Below are 21,803 nucleotides of genomic sequence, written 5' to 3'. Positions count from 1 at the left end.
TGAAAAAGTAGACATAGAACAGAATAATTTTAATACTGCATCATAGGCTTGGGATATGAGCTTCAAAACTAGGAGGGGGTATTTGGGGAGATGGGATTTAATATAGGAACATTGGAATTGCTAAACAAAAGAAGGAGCAAAGTCCAACGAGTTCACCTTCTCCCATCTTGGTAGTCACATGATATGATAAGGGAATTACTGATTAATCATATTAATCAATCTCTATCAATTAGTCTGCAATAGACCCAGACATGATGTAAGGAAAACCCCAGTGACGAAGAGCTCTGGAACCATAGGTCCAAAGTCACGTGTTGCTCCCAAGCATGCTACGCCACATCATGTCAAAGTCAGCCATGCCTTGTGGGGAAAAGAAAGAAAGACTTGCATTTATATTGCATTGTTCACAATCTCTGGACATCTCAAAGTGCTTTAGAGCAAATGAAGCATTTTTTGAAGTGTGTTGAAAACATGGCAGCCAATTTCTGCACATCTAGGTCCCAAAAACAGTAATGTGATAACAGGCAGATAATCTGTTTTAGTGCTGTTGGTTGAGGCTTAAATGTGGGAGAGGACACAGGGCAGAACTCCCCTGCTGAGCTAAAGGGGCAGATGGGGCTTTGGTTTAATGTCTCATCCAACAGTGCAGCACTCCCTCAGTGCAAAGGCAAAGTCCCCTCTCACAGGGAAGGAAAGAGGAAGAGCAATCACTTTACTATTCCTGTACTCTCAAAAGCTGTACAGTGGCAAAACCCTAGGAACATTGGAGTAATGTTCTATGTTCACTGCTTCTAGCAAAACTGTATAAGCACGAACAAAAAAACTGACGTGTAAACTTTCCCACTAGGTTTACAGACTTGTTACATATAGTGAACTTTCTAGTGAAATACGACCCACAAGCATCTAGCAGGAACTCTAGTATCAGTGCCATTACACTGGAATTCCCTCCCAGAACTGCTCTTTTTCTCTACCTTTCTCTCCTCCTTTAATTTGTCCTAATATCTGCTTAAGTGATTTTGTTTGATAATTGCCCCAATGAAGTGTCTTGCAGTGTTTTACTTTGTTAAAGGTACTATATAAATTCAAGCTGTTGCTGTTATAACTTTCTGACTTCCTGTTGAATAGGTAAAAATATCTAAGAAATGAGATAGGCTGGAATAGGTTGTATGGTGTGCTGCCCTGCATGTTGACATCTCTCACTTCAAAACAAACTAGCTCTTGTGTTAGCAGAGGAAAACTGCACAATGGCAATAACAGCTGACCGGCTCCAACCAGACCATCCTGTGTTGTGACCAGAGGGAGAACCTGCGGTCCCCACTTTGGGTTCATCGAATACCGAATAACACACTGGAGGGAAGGGGAAACTTCGAGTGATCCAGTCATTTCCGATAGGAAGGATGCCCTTAATTAATATCCAGTGGGTACCCAAAATATTTTCCATTTAAAAGCTGTGACACAACTAATAAAAAATATGGAACATTTAAAATTTTCTACTGATTATTAAACTAACAAATGCCAAGTTTAAGGAGATTAGGTGGACGTGATGTTTCTGTCAAAAATCTTATTCTGCAGTTGTTATCTCACGGGCTTGGGCAATGTAGTCCTTACTATGAAGTCAGAGATATCAATGCACCAGTCAAATGATACAGTTACATTTACGAGGTCGATTGGGCTTTCTCTTATTTAACAGTTCCTATTGCTTGGGATATATTTTGTTTACCAGGGCAAAGTTTTACAAAGATTTTAAGGTAGGTTTGTACCTTGGTAAAATATTTTGAATTTTTACTGCTAAGCTCCCAGGTGAAAGCTGTAATTACATTCCTGATGCATTGGGGAAATGTTACTGAGGGTCAATTTAAATCCACTGGGAATAGGGCCTAAAAAGGTATTAGCTGTGGCTCAGTGAGTAGTACTGTCACCTCCTGAGTCTGAAGGTTATGGGTTGCAGTCCTGAGCACAATATCTAAGCTAACACTCCAGGGCAGTACTGAGGGAATACAACATTGTTGGAGATGCCACCTTTTTGGATGAGATGTTAAAACGAGACCCTGGCTCCCCTTCAGGTAGACATAAAAGATCCCATGGCACTATTCGAAGAGGAACACAGGAGTTCTCCAGGTGTCCTGGCCAATAGCTATCTCTCAACCAACATCACTAGCGCAGATTATCTGGTCAATCTCATTGCTGTTTGTGGGATCTTGCTATGCAAAAATTAGCTGCTGCATTTTTTACATCACAACAGTAACTACACTTCAAGGTACTACATTAGCTGTAAAACACTTTGGGGAATCTTGAGGTCGTCAAAAGCACTGCATAAATGCAAGTCTTTCTTTTCTTTTTGACCCTTCTCAACTCAGTTCCCTCTCTTTTAACCTATTCTTCCATTTTGCTTAGCTTTAACATTTGACCTTCTCATTTTGTATTGGTTCTCAGCAAGCTGCGGGAATTGGCAAAGTGGATTAGGTGCAACTTCGGGGGCCTGGGTTTGAATCTATACTAAAGCAACAGCATATTGGCCATAGACATCTCAAGAGAAATAATTTTTGGTCAATGTCAACCTTGCCCCTTTGGGACTGACAACTGGTGGGTAATATGCCACATAAGTACCAGGTAATGACCATCTTGAACAAGAGAAGGTCCAGTCAGGTCCCTATCATCTTCAATGACACCATCATTGCCAAGTCACTCACTATCAACTTCTTGGGGGAATCACAAATCAGAACCTTGTGCACCATATCAACACTATGGCTACAATACCAGGACAGACGCTGGGTACTCCAAAAAGTTCAGGAGTGTTACTCTCCTCTCCTAGATGGGTGCAGCCATAGTAACACTAAAGAAGCTCAACACCATCTCGTTCATTCGATTGGTACCCTCTCAACAGGCTCAAAATGCACTCTCTTGATCATAAGCTTACAGTAGCTGCATGTACTGCAGCAGCTCACTAAAGTTACTTTGACAACCCCTCCCTCCCCTGCAACGTCGACCACTGGGAAGGACAAGAGGTGCAATATTGTGCTAACACTATCACCTCCAAATTCCCCAAGGCTCTCACCTCGGAGATATACCACTATTCTTTCACTGTTGCTGGAGTTATTCTGGAGTTCTCTACATAACACCATTGTGCGAGTACTCCAGTCCATCACTGCCTTCTCAGTGCAACTAAGAATGGACAATAAATGCAATTTACAAGTATCACCCACACCCTGAGAACAAATTTTAAAAAGCAGAACTTAGCCAATGGTGTTTCAGTGCAATCAAAGGCCTTGTGTGTTAAGTAATACCTAGTGGGGTATGATGGGATTACAAAGTATTAACAGCACAGAAACATGCCATTCAGTCCAAAAAGCCCACGACGGCTCCACACAAAGCCTCCTCCTACCCCTCTTCATCTAACCCCATCAACAGATCCTTATTTTCCTTTCTCTCTCACATGTTTAGCTAGCTTCCCCTTAAAGGCATCAATGCTATTCTCCTCAACTACTTCCTGTGGTAGTAAGTTTCACATTCTAACCACTCCCTGGGTAAAAAGGTTTGCCCTGAATTCTCTATTGGATTTATTCATGACGACCTTATGCTAATGGCCCCTAGTTCTGGTCTCGTCCACATTTTTAAGACTTACTTTGCTTCTCTACTCTGCTGTGAAAAATGCAGGAAATTTAGTGATTCCTTATGGCCGCATTTTGTGCAGCAATACTGCCTTAAGTTTAGCCAATATGGGTTTTATCCAACAATCATGAAGGTACTGTTACATTATCTACAGTACTTAAAAGCCTTTGCACATCTCCACATGTCACTCTGGTCTCACAGCCAAATAACCCACTGACATTCACTGTTCACATTCACACATAAAACAACTTGGACCAGAGGACTGCTACGACTCTTTAGGAGTGGAGGGGAGTGTGAAGAAAAGAAAAACAGTATCAGTGCTACTGCTTCTTGCCTTTCTCAAAGCTCTATCAAATCAAAACTGCATTCTTTACAAATTGGTATTTTAGTAACTATAAAATTCAACAGTAATCACTCAATGTAACCTGAAGCAAACCTGGCATTCATTTCATTTCAATCCAAAGACGTTAACATTCAGGATCTGGTAAATTAACTTTTCCCAAAGCATAATTGCCATAAACGAATGTTTATTAAATGCACGTTCTTGATATATTGGTCATTACAGCAAAATAATGAGCCAAAGTGACAGCACAGTTGCTGTACTGGCACAGAATATGCACTGAGTGATTGCATAAATTTAAAATGTGCTGGTTAATGATACAGGTGTTAACACACTGTTTTAATTGCACATGCACTGTGACACACGTGAGTAATTAGAATTTTGAAAACAATCATGCACCAATATGAAAGCAGCTGTGGTGACAATATAATGTGGTTATTACTCCTTAATGTGCAATATGTTTTTTTTAAGAAAGAAGAAAATCAAACTGTCAGAGGAAAGCCTAAACTTTACAATGTAATACTTATGATCTCATTTGGGTGACAGCAGGAACACTGCATTTTGATTCAATGCCCCTGGGCTAAAAAGTGGAAAATCAGCCAGGATAGTTACAGAATGTTCATTATCCTGCAAATTCCGTGTGAGAGAGAGAGAGTGAGAACAGTAAGGACATGCATGAGACTAGGTGCGCCGATGCATAATTAGTCGACATCCCATATTTCCCCTCTGACATGAAGAAAGGGTGAGCTACTGGAATGTACCTCATGCCCATGGTAACTGTATCTCAGAAGGCATCAACACTTTCAGATAGTTGAAACAATTGGTCAAAACCAAGAGAAAGCTATCTGTACACTACTAGTGTCTTTCAATCATTCCTTGGTTTTTGTATCGTACACATCAAACAGGGAAATAGCAGCAAATGAATATAGAATAAAAGGTGCTATTCATAGACTAATTCCTTCAGTTGTATTGGTGAAATTTGACAGAAACAGTTCTCAAAGTTGCTTCCAAACAGTTACTTGTTTTAACTGAGAAACCGAGGTTACTAGGTATGTAGGATACCATCAAGGCTGATTTTGTAGGAGGCAGGGAAAACTGAGGAACATTTTGATTATTATTCAGATTCCAAACAGCTACTGTGATAAATAGAGATAAAATGTACATCTATCAGGAAAGACTGAACAGGCTGGGGCTCTTTTCTCTAGAAAAGGGGAAGTGGAGGTAAGACTTAAAAAAAAAGTATTTAAAATTCTGAAGGGGCATGATAGGGTAGACAAAAAGATGTCTCCACTTACGGGGAAGTCCAAACTTGGGGGGCATAAATGCAAGGCAGAAAGGAATAGGAGGTTATGCTGATAGAGTTAGATTAAGTAGGAAAAGGCTCATATGAAGCATAGCATAGACCATTTGGCTAAATGGCCTGTTTCTGTGTTGCGAAATTTATGTAAAAGTGATTCATGGTCAAGTTTGGGTACTCACAAGGCAAACCCATCGAAATTAACCAATTCAATTCACGTTTGATTTGGAATTCAGAACCATACTCATATTTAAATTGCTCTTTAATTTATTTGCTACACACTACTGACTGTGAAGTTAGTAACTATATTCTGCCCAATGGAAGCAGTGTCAGCATTAGTCGACATTTTGGTATCAAGGCTGACTGTGGAAAGCACTCAAAACTTTGCAGTGAATGAGTTAAGGAATAAAAGTGAAAGTTCACAGAAAAGGCATGTGTCAAAAACATTGGACAGGTTGTTAATCAATATCACATACCATAATGAGTAGGTGGTTTCTGTCCCAGTGCCTCCTTAGCCTGAATCTTGGATACTTGATCTTTGACCCCACCTTTTCGGGAGCTGAAGAGAAAGGCCAGGTTGGAGTCGTCAAAGCAGGCAATACTTGGAACAATTGTCAACCAGTTCAAGAAGCTAAGATTCCCACTTATGATGAGTAAGGCCTAAAGGGAAGGGAGGAAAATCAGATTTACAGCTGCAATATACCAAGGAAGTGCCATAGTAAAGGTCTTGTATACATATTGCAGTTTATTTTGTTGATATAGTGAAGTTCAATTATCAAGCCACTTTATGTCGTGGCCCATTTTTTATTGTATTATGTCAAAACAGTAAACCATTCTCTATTCCTTTCTATTTACTGTACGTCAGCCTGTTTTATAACATATCGGAACACAATTCATGTCTTTTATTTCTCATATTGTAACATTTCAACAAATCTGACGTTAAATGTAAACAATTTTCTTGGCTTGTCTTGGTAGGAATTTCTGTCTTCAGAAATACATAGACAAAACCTTTATCTATCTTCCTATTGTTTGCAGTCTTGCCAATTTAGTTTTCATTACAATACTTCCAAAATCCTCTAATTCATACATTTTTTGCTTACATTGTTGCTCGATAATTTTATTCTTTATTGTCACAACTACTTCCATTTAGAGGGAGGTAATAATAGATAAAAAGGGGTAAACAAGTCATGGGGGAAGAGATTCGGAGGGGCGACTGAAAACAGTCAAAGCAATGATGAGCCTCAACGATTGGATACTTTCAGTGAACTGTCAATAGTCAATCTAGAAAGAAGATATTAATAGAGACATCACTGAAAATGCGGGGTAGAATTTCAACTCGGTCAGACTCATTGTTGTGCAGGTAGCCCTAAACTCGAGACCCAAGACTAGCCCAAAGTTAGGTTTCATTGGCATTTTAATGCATGAGCCTTTCCACAGGCAGCCTGGGTATTTGAATGGAGAGATCGTTTGGCCGCTGGCGGGCATGTCCTGGGAGGAGGGTTGCAGCAGGTAATGGGTTGGAGGGTGATTGTGATGACTGGGAGTCAGGGGGAAGCACTCCTGTTCCTCCTGGCTCCAGAAGACCATATTTGGAGTAATTAACTTCAACAAAAAACTACTTTTGTTTGGCAGCTGCAATGGGCAGTGCAGAATCCTAAGGTTGTTGCTGTTCAGTTTCAGAGAGGCGGCTTTAAACAAGCATTAGGCCCCTCATTTTAGATACATACAGGACTTAACGCATCTTTGAGAAGGCCGTCAGGGATGCCCATAAAAAGGCCCGCTCCAATTCAAACTTGGATGCTTTTCAGGAAAGCAGGACGTTGATACCCAACTTTGGGCCTTGTTGTTGCTGCATTTACACCCCTAAAAAGGGCAGAATGAGTCCAATTTCTACACCATGAAACATTAAATGGTATGGACAAGGTAAACCCTGATTACTCTCAAGGTAAACCAGGGAAGTAGAACCGGATGGCAGAATTCGAAATTTATGAAAATTAAATTTAGACCAAATTTCAGCAAGAGCTTCTGTATTTAGAGAAATGTACTAGGCAGGGGAGCAGAGACAAAAACTATAGGATAGATGCGACAATGAAACAGTTAGGGTACTACAGTTAAGTGCTCCAATGAAGGCATGACATTTTTCATCCCTGGATTTATAGTACATTCTTATTGCATACAAATTCTCTTTGATGAGATACTGTGTTCAAACAAAAGAAAAATAACAAATAAAAACAAGTTAGAGCAATAAAGTTAGGAACAATCAAACAAACCAAACTTACGAAATACATTTAGAGAGTCCGTGGTATCACAAGTTGGTTCTTGAAGGTCATCTGGGTGCAAACTAAAGTTGTGATTTTAAGCAAGGAGTTGGGAGAACATGGATTGGTGATATTATATACATCCCAGACTGTTTGTTTTGTTTGGATGGCAATTTGGGTGGGCTGACTCTTCTTGGAATTTATAGTGGTCATCCCGTGCTTAAGTTGAAGTCGAGAATCTGGGTTTGCCTTATCTACACCTTCCTTGAAAGGGGAGATACTTAATGATGTATTTTCACAGGGTAATACTTTGCCAAATCCAATGTATTACGATCATGGAAGCAGTGTTCACGTTAACACAGCCTGTCCAACTGTTAATCATCTCAAGAATTCTTCCACTACATCGCACCATTTTACAAGGGAAGATACATAAACAACATAACTGATAGCATGAAGCTTTAAAGAAGTTCCTAAATGAATGAAGAGTTAATTTGCTAATTTTTGTCCAATGTACAGTGCAGCACCATCTGGAATATGGACAAGTGCAGCAGATTAGGCAGGATGGGAATTCTTCAGATACTGTCATTTCAGAAAAATGCTTGGGTAGAAGCACAAAAATGTAATAAATTATCGTTCCAGAGTGTGTCGTTTTCTAAAGAAAAGGCTCAGTCTCTGCAAAGCATTGATATCGCCTATATTTGTGTAGGAGAGTTAACAGAAGGCAACGACGAGCTTGTGAAGGATAGCCTGGAAAGATAGCAATAATTTACAGATGCCAGTGGGAGTGTGTTAAGGCAAAGTGTAGAAAGCTACACACATTGGTGCAATTAGTTATCAACTATTTTTAGACTTTTTTGATATGCAACTTACTGCTGCAGGAGTGACCCTTATCTCACATTATGTTTCCCTCTATTGTTTGTCGGATAGCTGTGATTGAAGATATTGCTTAGTACGTAGCTGAGCACACCCTGCAAGGCTCCCTTTACTCAAGTATCAAACTTGAGGGCGGGACTTATATACTGGAATTTATGGTCAATGCAGAAAATCTAAGATTGTGTTGGAACCACTTTATAAGCCAGTTTGTAGTGATCTTGACATCCATAATACCAAGCATTCAGTGGTTCATAGTTCTATTTGACTAAGGTCTTTGATTGATAGAATGTTTGTCATGGTGACAAGCTCAAAGGTTTCCAAATTATGTCAACTTTCTCTTGTGCCAAATGGAATGCATTACTTTTTTTCCCCTCCAACTGGACTGTGGACCAAAGACTTTGGAGGCATTATATTATTGAGGGTGGGTCATGGCTTTACCACTTTACAATGGCAGGCAACTTCAAATACAATGATTTATCAGCTTAATATGCAATGTCTCACAGAAAGAAGTGTTTTTAAAAAAGCTCTGAGTAATGGACTGTGTACATTGGTAATGTTGTGCCAACCTTTATTTTAAACCTAATTGTAACTAGTGGCCAAACTTTCTAGATGTCTGGAAAGGCTCATAATGAGCAATAAACCATTCCTCAGCCTCCAGTACAGGGAGCCTATATAAAGATGTGTGCAATTAAGCCAATTAGCATTGACATTTACTCTGCAAAATGCTCTATTCTAAGCCTCCTTGCTTGTTACAGAATAGTCAATTAATTGGCCAGGATCTGGGCATCCTCCCAGTCTGTCATTCCAAAATTTCCCATTGTGTTACTTCCCATGATGTATGTTTTAACATAATTGATTATGATGTCATTTCAATAGAAGGTATACATAAAACTGACTTGAGTCCCTGAATTGCCTTTTGACTATGCAGTTTAAAGATGTATTCACACTATGGAAAAGCATTTCTGAGACAAGTTCACATAAATATCGCTTTTACATCACTTTTGTGCAGGGAAAAATAAAAGCCCAGAAATGTTAAGGTAGGCCTCCTGGGGGTAGATCCTGGTCAGCGTGGAATATCCACCTTCTCTATAACCCCAGCCCATGTCCCAGGCTCAGGGAGCAATCAGAGATGACACTAGTTGCATATATATAGAAACAATGCCTTGCATGACCTCAGGACATCCCAAAGAAGTACCTTACAGCCAATTAAGTACTTTTGAAGGTAGCCACTGTTGTAATATAGGAAATGCAGCAGCCTGTGTGTGCACAGCAAGTTTCCACAAACAGCAATGTGATAATGACTAGATAAATAGTTTCACTGATGTTGGCCAAGGCATAAATTCTGGTAAATACTACACCAGGAAAACTCTGCCCTTCTTCCAATAGTCTAACAGTCCAAATGAGAGGGCAGTTGGGGCCTTGGGTTATGTTTCATTCAAAAGATGGCACCTCCAACAGTGCAGCACTCCCTCAGTATTGCACTGATGTGTCAGCCTAGATTTAATGCTCAAGTCTTCGATTTGAGACTTGAATGCACAACCTTCAAACTCAGTGATGAGAGTCCTACCACTGAGTCAAGGCTGATACATTTAATGCCCAGGTCATGAAGGGAGGGAATTCACTACAATCCATTTCCACAGCATAAGCTGGCCCACAGACCCTGCCAATGGTTTACAAAAACAAAACAAAATATTGCCCCGAGGTTCCATATGCCAACTTCCTGAAAGCAATCTTGATGACTTTTGAGAAAAGATGCCTTTTAAATCCCTCCTCAAGGCCCTTAGCAACGCAGAATGCCAGGGATGCACAAGCGTCTCAAGACCAGCTTTGCTAAGGCATAAATAACATGCAATACATTGTGAAATGTATGTCTCTCAGTATGATATACATATTCATATAAAGGCAGTTATATTATGCACCTCAACCCAATTTGTGGAGGGGATTTCACGGCCAACAAAAAAGGTTGCAATCAGACATACTGTTGTTTGCTGCACACTTGCAGTGTGCATGGATGGGTGATGAAGTAAACAAGTAGATTTGGGGGATTACATTAGATAATGTGCTGTGTAGAAAATCTTTAATCAAGGTATTAGACAATCCAGTTGGTAAAAGCCAAGCTCTGTACTCCAGCAGTAGTTGTTGCTGCACCCTAAAATTGAATTTACCCTAATTATGATAAAAATCAGGAATAAAATTCAAGCCATATGTCCTCTGTGCAAATACAGTAAATTTCCTTCAAATGTGCTGTATAACCACAATTTTGACCAAGTAAACACTTACAATCAAACAAAGAAATCCTCATCCTTCAAACCAATCTCTTCTAAATTTATCAGACTCTGTTACTGTAATTAGATTACATAAATATACAACTAGCCTTAAACTTGTTCATTAATCTTCAACTGTAGGACTTCGTTGACTAAACAAAAAAATGTTAAGTCCAAACATCAGCAATGGCTTTCCTCCTCATTATGCATGTCCCATATTCTGACAAAAGAGCCACACACAACCCATTCTTCCTCTGTACATCACCCCACCAATTGGCTGACATGCCTTCAGCTGCCTAGACCTTATGCTCTGGAACTTTTTAAAAATTCTTTCATGGGATGTGAGCCTTAAGCATTGTTGGCAAGGCCAGCATTTGTTTCTCCATCGCTAATTGCCTTTGACAACTGAGTGGCTTGCTGGACCATTTCAGAGGGCAATTAAGAGTCAACCACATTGCTGTGGGTCTGGAGTCACTTGTAGGCCAGACCAGGTAAGGACAGCAGACTTCCTTCACTAAAGGACATTAGTGAACCAGATAGGTTTTTACGACAAATCAATGATAGTTTCATGGCACCATTACTGAGACTAGCTTTCAATTCCAGATTTTTATTAATTAATTGAATTTAAATTCCACCAGCTGCCATGGTGTATCCAGGGCATTAGCCTGGGCCTCTGGATGACTAATTCAGTGACATTACCACTATGCTACTGTCTCCCCACATAACCTCTCCTCCTTAAATCTCTCCACTTCTCATGGCTCCTTTTAGATACTCCTTTAAACCCACCTCATTGCCCAAGCATTTGGCCACCTGTTATGTAGCTCGGTGTCAAATTTTGAAATTTGCAAAGTTTCACTATGTTAAAGATGTCACATAAGTGCAAATTGTTTTTGATGCAGTACACATTCTGTGAGAGACCCACATGTTTCCAGTAGTTTTGGTTTTTATTTCAGCTTACTGGCTTCCATTTACACATCCTTTTGCTGCCAGGAGCTCAAGTGGATCACATCAGATCCATATAACTCGTTCAGAAGCAGCATGTAACTTATTTACAAACATGGAAAGTACTTCAGAGAGTGTTGATACTTAGCTCAAATAACATTTTCAGTTTGGCTTTCTGAAGGATGCATGCACATCAAACCCACGGTTGACCTCACTTGATTTAGCCTTGCACTGGAAGGTGCCCTCCTATTCCACATGCTTAATCTAGCACTTACTCCATGTTAAATGAAGGAGGAAATTCATCCTAGGCCATTCTTCAAACTCGTTTGTAAACAGGAGAGTTGACTGGCCATTATGTTTTTTATGTTTGGAATGAAGTTGGACTTGAGTAAAATTGTCAAACCAAACTTTAGATTTTTTTTTAGGATGTTAAGTGATGCAATCATCCATTTTAACAATGAAACTTTTCAATTTAACACTTTTTAATTGCTGCATATTACAAAAAAGTCTATAATAAAATTCTGAAAATATCAATCCAAAAATAGATCCCGACTGCTTAAAAGTCCAAAAAATTAAGATATTTTCAGCAAAATTGTGAAACAAAAGAAAAAAAGACTTGCATTGATATAGTGTCTTTCATGACCTCAGGTTGTTCCAAAGCACTTTACAGCCAAAAAGTACTTTTGAAGTGTAGTCACTGTTCTAATATAGGAAATGTGGCCGTCAATTTTGCACACAGCAAAGTCCCACAAACAGCAATGAGATAATGACCAGATAATTCTGTTTTAGTGATGCTGGTTAAGGGATAAATGCAGACTCGGAAACCAGGGAACATTTCCTTGCTCCTCTTTGAAGTAGTGCCAAAGGATGATTTACGTTCACCTGACAGAACAGATTGGGCCTTGGAATAATGTTCCTTTTGAAAGACAGTGCAGCAGTCCCTCAGTACTGCATTTGAATGTCACCCTAAATTATGTGCTCAAGTCCCTCGAGGGGACTTCTGATTCAGAGGAAAGTGTGTTTCCCACTGAGTGACGGCTAAATACCTCATTCATAAAGGGAAAAAGTAATATGAAACTTACAGTCTGCTGCCTGAAGAGCTGAATTCATCTCTCAAAGCTCAAGACCACAATTCACTAACTTTCTCTGCTTTGTGTGTAACATTTGTAAAAAAGAATTTCAGTAAGTTCCTAAAGTGACTCCTGTACAGAAATGCCTGACATCCACTAGCCATCTCCAGACAGGTGTTATCAGAAGCACCAAGGTAAATTCTGCAGGGTCTCCATCCTGCCTTGTGTGGGGCCTTGCAATGGGTAGGTCAGAAAATTGGGTGCCTGATCCAAAGTATGCCAAATTTTCCTGTGGGCAATTTCAAGGTCAAAACTGAGACATAAACAGCCTCACTGAAATTAATGAAAAAAAGCAGCTGTTTCAAGGTCCAATGCTGAATTTCACATATTTAGATTTGGCTTGTGAGCCCACAGGAGTTTCAGCACACGGCCTGTTCAAATATGCCTCGTAAAGCTAAGAATTAGGCTTTTGATGCAGGTATTTCTGCCTTGTTACATTAATTTATTTTGTTGGGTTATCCTCATTCTTTGAGCTTTATTTGTTGTGAATATTTTATTATTTCTGATTTCTGCAGGCAAATTACACTCTCCAAAGAGGTAAGGATGGCTGTTCCTTTGGGGGTCCCAAACGGACTGCAAAATTGAGCGGAGGCACAGGTTTTCATGCTGGGCTGATAAATGCATTGACCCCTGCCACAAGTAATTTTGGCAATGCTCATCACTGCCTCAGGACTTAAACCTGGACAGAGTTTCACAAGTCAAGCTGCCACAGTTGTGCCATCTGCTGTGCAATGACTTACAGTCAACATCTGTGTCAAAGTTCTTTCCATAGAAGATTACCACAGCACAAAGTTTTCATGCAACCACATCCTTTCAAGCCATCCCCAGGAGACATCTGCTGCATCAGGCAGTCTGCAGTGCAGACATGTAGCAGGAAAGTGACAACTGCTGCATTTTCAACAGGGTGACATTTTCATCACATTCCCTACATAGGGCATGCAGCTTTCACCGAATGGTAGGGTTCCCTTGATAACAAAGAGGCGCACATGGTACCCACATGGGCAAATGGGTTCTTCATATAAATCTGTTGGCCTTAGTGGAACAAAACAGTTTGTATTCAATTACATCATCATGCATTATCCAGGAAGCATTGTGCGGCATTTATAGTTTCCACATTAATTCAGAGAGAAAAGAAACATTGGGTGGAAATCTCTTATTTGTCTTCTGCATCGGCTGATTCTCACTGAGAAATTCCCAAACAACAGAGCAGCACATGACATCAGCAGCTATTGGTGTTCCTCGGGTACCCTCTCCATATCCTTTAAAACAAGTGCACTCAGTAGTTTAGTGTGTGCAGAAAAGGGGGCAATGTTTTGTGCACAATGGTGCAGAATGTGAGGTACTTCCCAACTTGGGTTTGTGCTGTGCCTAATGGGCCACATAAGAAACATCTGAAAATGTGGGAAGCATACAACATTAGTCTGGCCCCTGATATCAGAATACTCCCTCCTTTGCAGGCAGGCGGTCTCCTCCCTCTATTCAGTTTGCACCCATGCTTTTATTGCAGGGTGGGCTTCAGCCCCACAGAGAAACACCCTCCTTGGGTGCAGCTTTTGCAGCAAGACCTCCAATCTATCAGTATCAAAGGGAGCACTGTGTTGTCCACAAGTTTCTACTGTACCATTGAGAATTAGTCCACCTTTCAGTTACTGCCCCAACTATCCCTTTCGTGGTGAGCTGCAGCTCTTTAACAGCTGCTGTCTCACAGGATTCTGTGCTTTTTGGCTAAGTGTTCAACAGGCCAAGCTCTTTGTGCAACCAATCCCCATGCCTGGTCCTTCCCAAGTTACATGCATTCATGGCTCCAATTCTGCCGGGATCACAGTATCTCAAAGGTCCTCGTCACTAACAACATGTTGGAGCTGTGGAGCTCTGACAGGATACTGCTCCATATTACCAATGTTATTGTTACCATTGATATTCATTTTTAATCCACAGGACCAAGCTTTCTCTGATGGCTTCGTGACTAAATAGACCTCCAAGGGTGGTACTAAACTGGCTACAATTCCCAATCCATGCCGAGTTAGCTGATCACAGCCAGGGAATAGCTTGAGCTGCCACAAATGGTCTGAATAAGTGCTTCTACACTGATCGCTATTTAGTAAACCCCCGCTGGACCCAAGTGCACCTCATGCTGTCATCAATCCTACAATCCACCATGTTCTCGGCACTTGAGTGCAATTTGCTTAAACTATTTGGCACAGAACAAGCAGATTTCCATGAAAATAAGATTTATGAAACTTGAAAATTTGAAATTACAACATACTTGTGACTTTATCACTTATGTGTTACTCATTCAACTCCACTTGCTCTAGAAATTGTGTCTGTTGGGAACCCTCTACTTATTCTGATGACTGACCTCAATTACAGCCTCTGAAGAGAAACCTCTCCTCCAGTGGTACAATGGTAGCAGATAGATAGTGGGGAATCACTGACCCAATGGACTTGGGGGGAGATAACTTGTTCAACTGATGGCCTATTTACACTAGTTCCCCCTCTTGGCTTCTGCAATATTGTCTAGGAATCTTGATTTCTTGCAGAACAGGCTCCGCAATACTGGAAAAACAATTGCATGGGAAGAGTTTGCTTTAATACTGTGGCCCACAATTGTTTTTTTTTAAAAAAACAACTGTGGTTGGCCTGGTTTATTTTTTACCTTGCTAATCCTACAGTCAGGGCTGCGTTTGACAGGGATATAGTAAGATAATGAAAAAATACTTAGACGTATACTGTGCCATTTAATACTCCAATATTCCATCTTCTCTTATTTCAGTTATTATAGTTATACAACATGTAAATATATAACAAAGTATAAAATATAAGGCTTGCGGATGCTCATAACCCTGAGGTAGGTTAACCTAAGCATACTGTTATTTGACGCATTGCTCTAGGTTTACATCAAATCCCTACACCAATCTTGTGAAAGTCTCCCGATCTCAACAGCAGTTAATGTTGAGTCCATGGTTAATTTGTGTTATGCACTCCAGTGCACTGGGAGCAGGACTGTGAGCACCAGAATTTATTGCACATACGACCCACAAAAACCTTCATCACCTCTGAACGTAGTGTGAAGTGGAATCCAGAAGAAGAGACAGTATTTGGAAACACTGCACTAATGCTGCTCTGTCCGGTTCCTCAAGAGCTGTCGTTACCAAAAAAAACTGCCTGGTACAGATTGGAATTCAAAAAAACAGGCAAACCTTGTTCAATCAATTGAACTTATTTGTTTTTAGTGGAGCTTTTATGAAGTGTAAAACAAAATAACATGCATTTATTGAACTCAGAGGAATAATCAGAGACACATTGTTTCTTTGCTTATGCAACTTATAAAATCCAAAATTATTTCTCATTTTCTCTCTAACAACTGCTTCTCTGATTTTCAGTAAGCAAGCAGTAATGAGCAGTGCTCAATTCTGTTACAACTCACACCAACATCTTTGCAGCCTGTGCACACCTTAAATTGTAGCACAGGGAGTTGCTCATAAAGATGGATGCTCATTAGTAGGAAGCTGCTACCCACACTCTGCAGAAAGAGCAGAGAAACCATGAAGAGCATCTAACAACTCAAAGGAGGAAAGAACAGGAAAAGTAGGCTGCGTGGCTGGCACTAAGGTTGGTGCTTCACCAGCCTGCATCACCAAGTAGGAAGGCCCAAGTTCAAGCTCAGAATTTCCTGAAAGGTTGGCTGCAGGACTCTCATCCCAGTCAGGAGACCGATGCAGAGAGCAGGCCAAGACAGATGCATAATGCCGGCCAAAAGTTTTTCTACCGGGATTGATGAGAAATACATTTTTTAAAAAAGTTTTATCATACATGAGAATCATGCATCTTCCACTCAGCAGCAAAACAATGAATTTGGCAGGCATCGAGGAATGGGAGAAAAACAAAAAAAAGGATCTCAATAAAATGGCAAAAGGAGAAATGAGGAAAACATTTTATTTGGGGAGAGAAGAATAAACTTGGACAGGAATGCTTCCAGCATCTTGATTGCTATGCACTAATACCCATCGAAATTATACATCTGTTGTTGCCAGAGAAGATAATGGGCTGAATATTATGAGTGCAGATCGTGGCGGCACACCCTGATGTCGGCGGCGTGCCCATGCGCTTCGGCCGCCGCTGAGACCCCGCAATATTGTGCATGGGAGCTCATTAAAATGGAGGAGGTGGAATGGCCGCCCCCGATGACGTCATCGGGGGCGGCCATTCCATCCCCAGTAATGGCATCCGGCACCACCGCGCAGGTGCCACACCATTGTTAAAGGGCTTCAAGCCCTTAGCAAAAATTTGAATTTTTAAAGGTACATTATTGATAATTTTCCTCAAAAAAAAGTATTAAAAGCTGGAGGCCCCAACCCCGCCAATGGTTTTTTTAATGGCCTATAAGCAGAAAATTAATTTTATTCCCAACCCGCACTTTGCCCCCTCAACCTCATCACATTTAGTTTAGAGATACAGCACTGAAACAGGCCCTTTTGGCCCACCGAGTCTGTGCCGACTATCAACCACCCATTTGCACTAATCCTACATTCCTACCACATCCCCACCTGTCCCTATATTTCCCTACCACCTGCCTATACTAGGGGCAATTGCTAATGGCCAATTTACCTATCAACCTGCAAGTCTTTGGCATGTGGGAGGAAACCGGAGCACCCGGAGGAAACCCACGCAGACACAGGGAGAACTTACAAACTCCACACAGGCAGTATCTGGAATTGAACCCGGGTCACTGGAGCTGTGAGGCTGCGGTGCTAACCACTGCGCCACTGTGCCGCCCTTCAACCCATTCCCACCATCCCCAAAACCAAGAAAAAAGGTTTTCCCTGCTCCCCCCACCACCCACCACCCCCCCACCGATAATTTCAGTCCTCCCTACCAGGGGGGCACACCGAGGCCTTGCTGGCGCTGCTAAAATGTGGCAGGGCCTTCTTGGCGTCCTGGGTCATGGCAGGCCTCTCCCACAAGTATTTTACGGGCCACGTTCCACGATGTTGAGGGGCTGGTAAAATTCAGTCCAATGTTTGACTTTGATGTGTTGGCTCCATAGTTGAACAATTCAACTGCGATCACTGTGCAGGTTCATATAGGAAAAATTGCTTCTAAAGCAAGGTATTGGAAAGGTGCCCTGCCGTTGAACCTGATCTAAACATGTCACTGCTTTCAGGAGAAGGGAAAAGCAAAACTAGAGGGAGAAAAATTGGGAAAACAAAATTACAAGCACAGAGCAAGAACAGGGCTGGCAGCCATGCCAAGTCTGCCTCTTCTGATGGGCACAATATGGCCTCTCCATAGCTTAATCAATTCCATGAGGGAGGGTAAACAGTGAAAGGGTAAAAGTTCCAAGGAGAAAGTTCAGTGAAGGTCTTGTTTCTGCTTCATAATACTAATGCATCATGACCAAATGCAGGATTCCTGTATTTGCACCATAGCCTTCACCCCTTTCAATCATCGAACAAGGTGGGGAAAATATAGAAATAAAAGAACACAAAATGAAAATGAATGAGAAGTAAAAATAATGAAAGAACACAGGGCAAGATGAAAATAATAGAGAAACTAAAAGGAAAGTGAAAGAAAACTTGAAAAAAGGAAGCATAAAGCGTCGGGCGCTGAAATTGGAGCTTAGAATGATAGAACACGAAAATTCAGATGTCAATTACAAGCTACAGATATTCTCATCCCAGAAAAGACAATGGTCAAAGATTTCCACTCTTTGCTATTTGTAGTTATATTGCAAATATGTTGTTTACACTCATGTTTGTGATTTTGCTGGAGGAAATCTTCCTCCAACACTGCGAAATACGACTTTGATGGAGTGTTACGACCAGGTGAGAAAGGTGTCTAGGTGTCTTTCTCAGCCTTCACCTGGTTATTGTAACAGGATTTAATTTTTAAACACACTTTTGAGCTCTGCCTTGGTGAATCCTTGTTCACCACTTTCCAATTATAAGGCAAAGAAATGAGCACAAACAGGCCTTCTTTGGTTTAAAGAAGAAAAGTGATATTTATTATAACTTAAACTCTAATGCGGTTAACGCCTATGGATACACAGCATGCCCCACGCTAGCACGCATACGCGATATGCACATGCAAATAGAGACAGAAAAGAGAAGAAAAAATAGAGAGGTTTGAGGCAATATCAGAAGAGTTTCTTGTTACTGTGCTTTGAGCTCAATGTAGGTAATTCTTGCTTTTCGTTGGGGCCCGGTGTTCTTCTTAAACCTTGTTCACTGTAGGAGACTTTTCTCTCTTGGGGTTCCTGTGTCTTCAGTGGATTCCAAAGCTAGTGAGAAAGAGATGAGAGCAGACAGGAGAGAGGTCTTTTCAGTCCAGGAGCAAACAGCTTTCTGATTTCAAATTCTCTGTGGCAAGTTCGAATTCAAAAAACTCCAACAGCCAGACAGTCATGTGATTAAACTGGTCTGATCACGTCTGTTTGGGTATTCGGCCATCTTAGTGGTTAACCTGGAATGCTAGCCTCTCCACCTTCAACATCTGGTAATCAAAAGTCCATTGTGGATTAAATTGGGGCAGGGAGTGGCCCCTTTGTCCTTTCCAAGTACTGTCTGTTACTATGCAAATGTCTTTCCAGTCAAGGGTCTGGTGTGTTTGTTTTTAAAAACAAGTTCTTTCTTTACTCCAGCAACAGTTTAAAAATCAATGTCCATGTGGCGAAATTAATGTCTCTCATTCTTGGCAGGTGGGGGCCTGCAATGACAGGAGCTTAATTGGAAACAATGCTGAAGTTCTTTCAGACTGGTACAGTAGCTTGACTTGTTCTGGTAAGTTTCAGCAAGTTGTTGCCTAGATTGGAAATGGCTCGACAGTGCCTGGGTCCACAGCTGGGATCTGAATCTTTTTGGGATTAAAGCTTGGAACAAAATGCTTATAGTAGACAGCACTAAGATCTAGAGGCTGAGGTATGCAAAAGACCTCCTGGTGTTGAGGCCAAAGAGACTGCCAAGTTCACCATTGAGGCTGTGGAGAGTGCAAGAACAGCCCTAGTGCTGAGGTCAGGGCAGCAGTATTTCCTGGAAATGTTCCTTTAACTGTTAACACCGCATTTGAGAAAAGCTGATCATATGAAATTGCTGCCTTAAGATATATGGCCCATCTCCTTTACTACTGGTTAAGATGTAGAGTTGTCATTTATATTGTATTGTCCTGGAGTCTCCATGAATTAAAGACAAATCATCAGGACACTGCTGTTGTAAGCATGTCAGGAGAAAATCACAAGGACAATAAAAATTGTGTTTTTTAAAAAAATCTTGGAACTCTTTTATTTAGTAACTATAAAAATATTGGATGTGGGCTATTTGACTGACAGTCAAGGACCACCCAATCAGTAAATGAAAAGTCTGTTCACTTTCCGATTGGTTTTAGGAAGGCGGTGGACTGTAAGGATGGACATGTCAGATAACCAATGGCAGGAGTGTGGGGTAGTGTGGGGTGGTGTGGTGCGGTGCGGAGGCAGCAGGCCATGTGTAAAACCTGCAGGACGGGTCACTGACCCGAAACGTTAACTCTGCTTCTCTTTCCACAGATGCTGCCAGACCTGCTGAGTGATTCCAGCATTTCTTGTTTTTGTTTCAGATTTCCAGCATCCGCAGTATTTTGCTTTTATTTATATGTACAACCAGAGTTGGCAACCTGATGAAAATGCAATCTCCAAAGGCTGGGAGGTGCTGAATTGCAAATTAGGAGCATATTTTGGACAAGTAGCATGAAAGTCAAAAGACAGCAAGTTCCTGGCCTAGCCTTTACCTTGAACCTTTATTACTATTGGGTTCTCAATGGGTCACATCTCCCATCTCATCGTTTCACAGCCCTATCATAATACCATGAACCAATGAAATTGAGATTTTGAAATTACATGTTTCCAATAGCCAATCACTATATCCAATTATGATGGAGAGCAACTTGTCAACTTATTAATATTTACAATGTTTTTGAAGAAAATTCTCAGAAAAACTCAACAGTATTAATACTCAATATTACCAAAAACCTCAATGATTAACTATAAACCTCAATGATTAACTATAAACCTGTTTTGCAGAATCTGAGGATTAAAGTTAACTCTATTTTAGTGCTTTTGTTTACTTGGGGCTGTACCGGGCATCCAAATCATATTCATTATCTTCAGCTATGTTCAAATAAAATATTAGTTAGAAGATAATGAGAAATTATTATTTTAAAGCCATTAAAAGGTTTTGTTCTTTTTGCTACTAATGTTCACACATAAGGTGAGTATTTTGCACCATTATTCTGATGTGGCTATCAATAAAAATTGACAGTTTCCGGTATACAGTATACTTTACATGATAAAAATACAAGTACAGTAGCGAACTAGAAATATGATAGCTGAAACACTGGCTTGCTCTTCAAACACAGGAACAGGAGTAGGCATTCAGCCCCTCAAGCCTATTGAATTCAATTTGATCACAGCTGACATATCACTCAACTCCACTTACCTCCTTAGCTCCATGTCCCTTGATACCCTTAATGAGCAAAAATATTATCGATCTCAGTCTTGAAAGCACCAATTGACCTAGTTCCAGATTTCTACTAGACTTTGTGTGAATAAATGCTTTCTGATTTCTCTCTTAAATTGCTTGGCTCTAATTTTAAGATTACATCCATTCACTCTTGATTCCCAACAGAGGAAACAGTTTATATATCGAATCCTTGAAACATTTTAAAAACCTTGATAACATCCCTCAATCTTCTATAGTCAAGGGAATACAAGTCAAGTTTATGCAAGCTATAATTGAACCCACAAAGCCTTGGATGACAAGTATCCCTGATCAGCAGTATTCTGGTAGGTAATTAGAGCAGAATTTGCCCACTTTGCCCACAATACCCATTGTCAAACTATTGTTGAAATACTTCTCAACACTTTAGGTCATTGTTGCAAAGCAGTTAGGTGGCAACAGTGCTAGTTTAAGAGTTACAAAAGTGCCTCTGTGTTTCGTTAAATATATTTTTTGAGGATTCATTTTTCAAAGATTGAGGAAATGTTAAACTTAAAGGTTTTCAAAGGGGGTCATATAAAGGGCACTTGACTTTGAAAAACAGTCCCTGGAAAGGTTTTATTTT

General features: G+C 40.6%; 1 protein-coding gene across 4 annotated transcripts in view; it reads right to left on the bottom strand.

The window, feature by feature from the left end:
* Positions 1–21,803, bottom strand: part of lmf1 (lipase maturation factor 1) — a 704,612-nt gene that overhangs the window by 98,903 nt on the left and 583,906 nt on the right. For all 4 annotated transcript variants that reach the window (XM_068055858.1, XM_068055859.1, XM_068055860.1 and 1 more), the window contains one exon: positions 5,720–5,903. In XM_068055858.1, coding sequence (XP_067911959.1) covers positions 5,720–5,903 — 184 coding nt within the window. The remainder of the gene's footprint in view (positions 1–5,719; positions 5,904–21,803) is intronic.

The sequence above is a fragment of the Heterodontus francisci genome, chromosome 24 (genome assembly GCF_036365525.1).
Source record: "Heterodontus francisci isolate sHetFra1 chromosome 24, sHetFra1.hap1, whole genome shotgun sequence".
Classification (NCBI taxonomy): domain Eukaryota; kingdom Metazoa; phylum Chordata; class Chondrichthyes; order Heterodontiformes; family Heterodontidae; genus Heterodontus; species Heterodontus francisci.
This window is presented reverse-complemented; position numbering and strand designations above follow the sequence as displayed.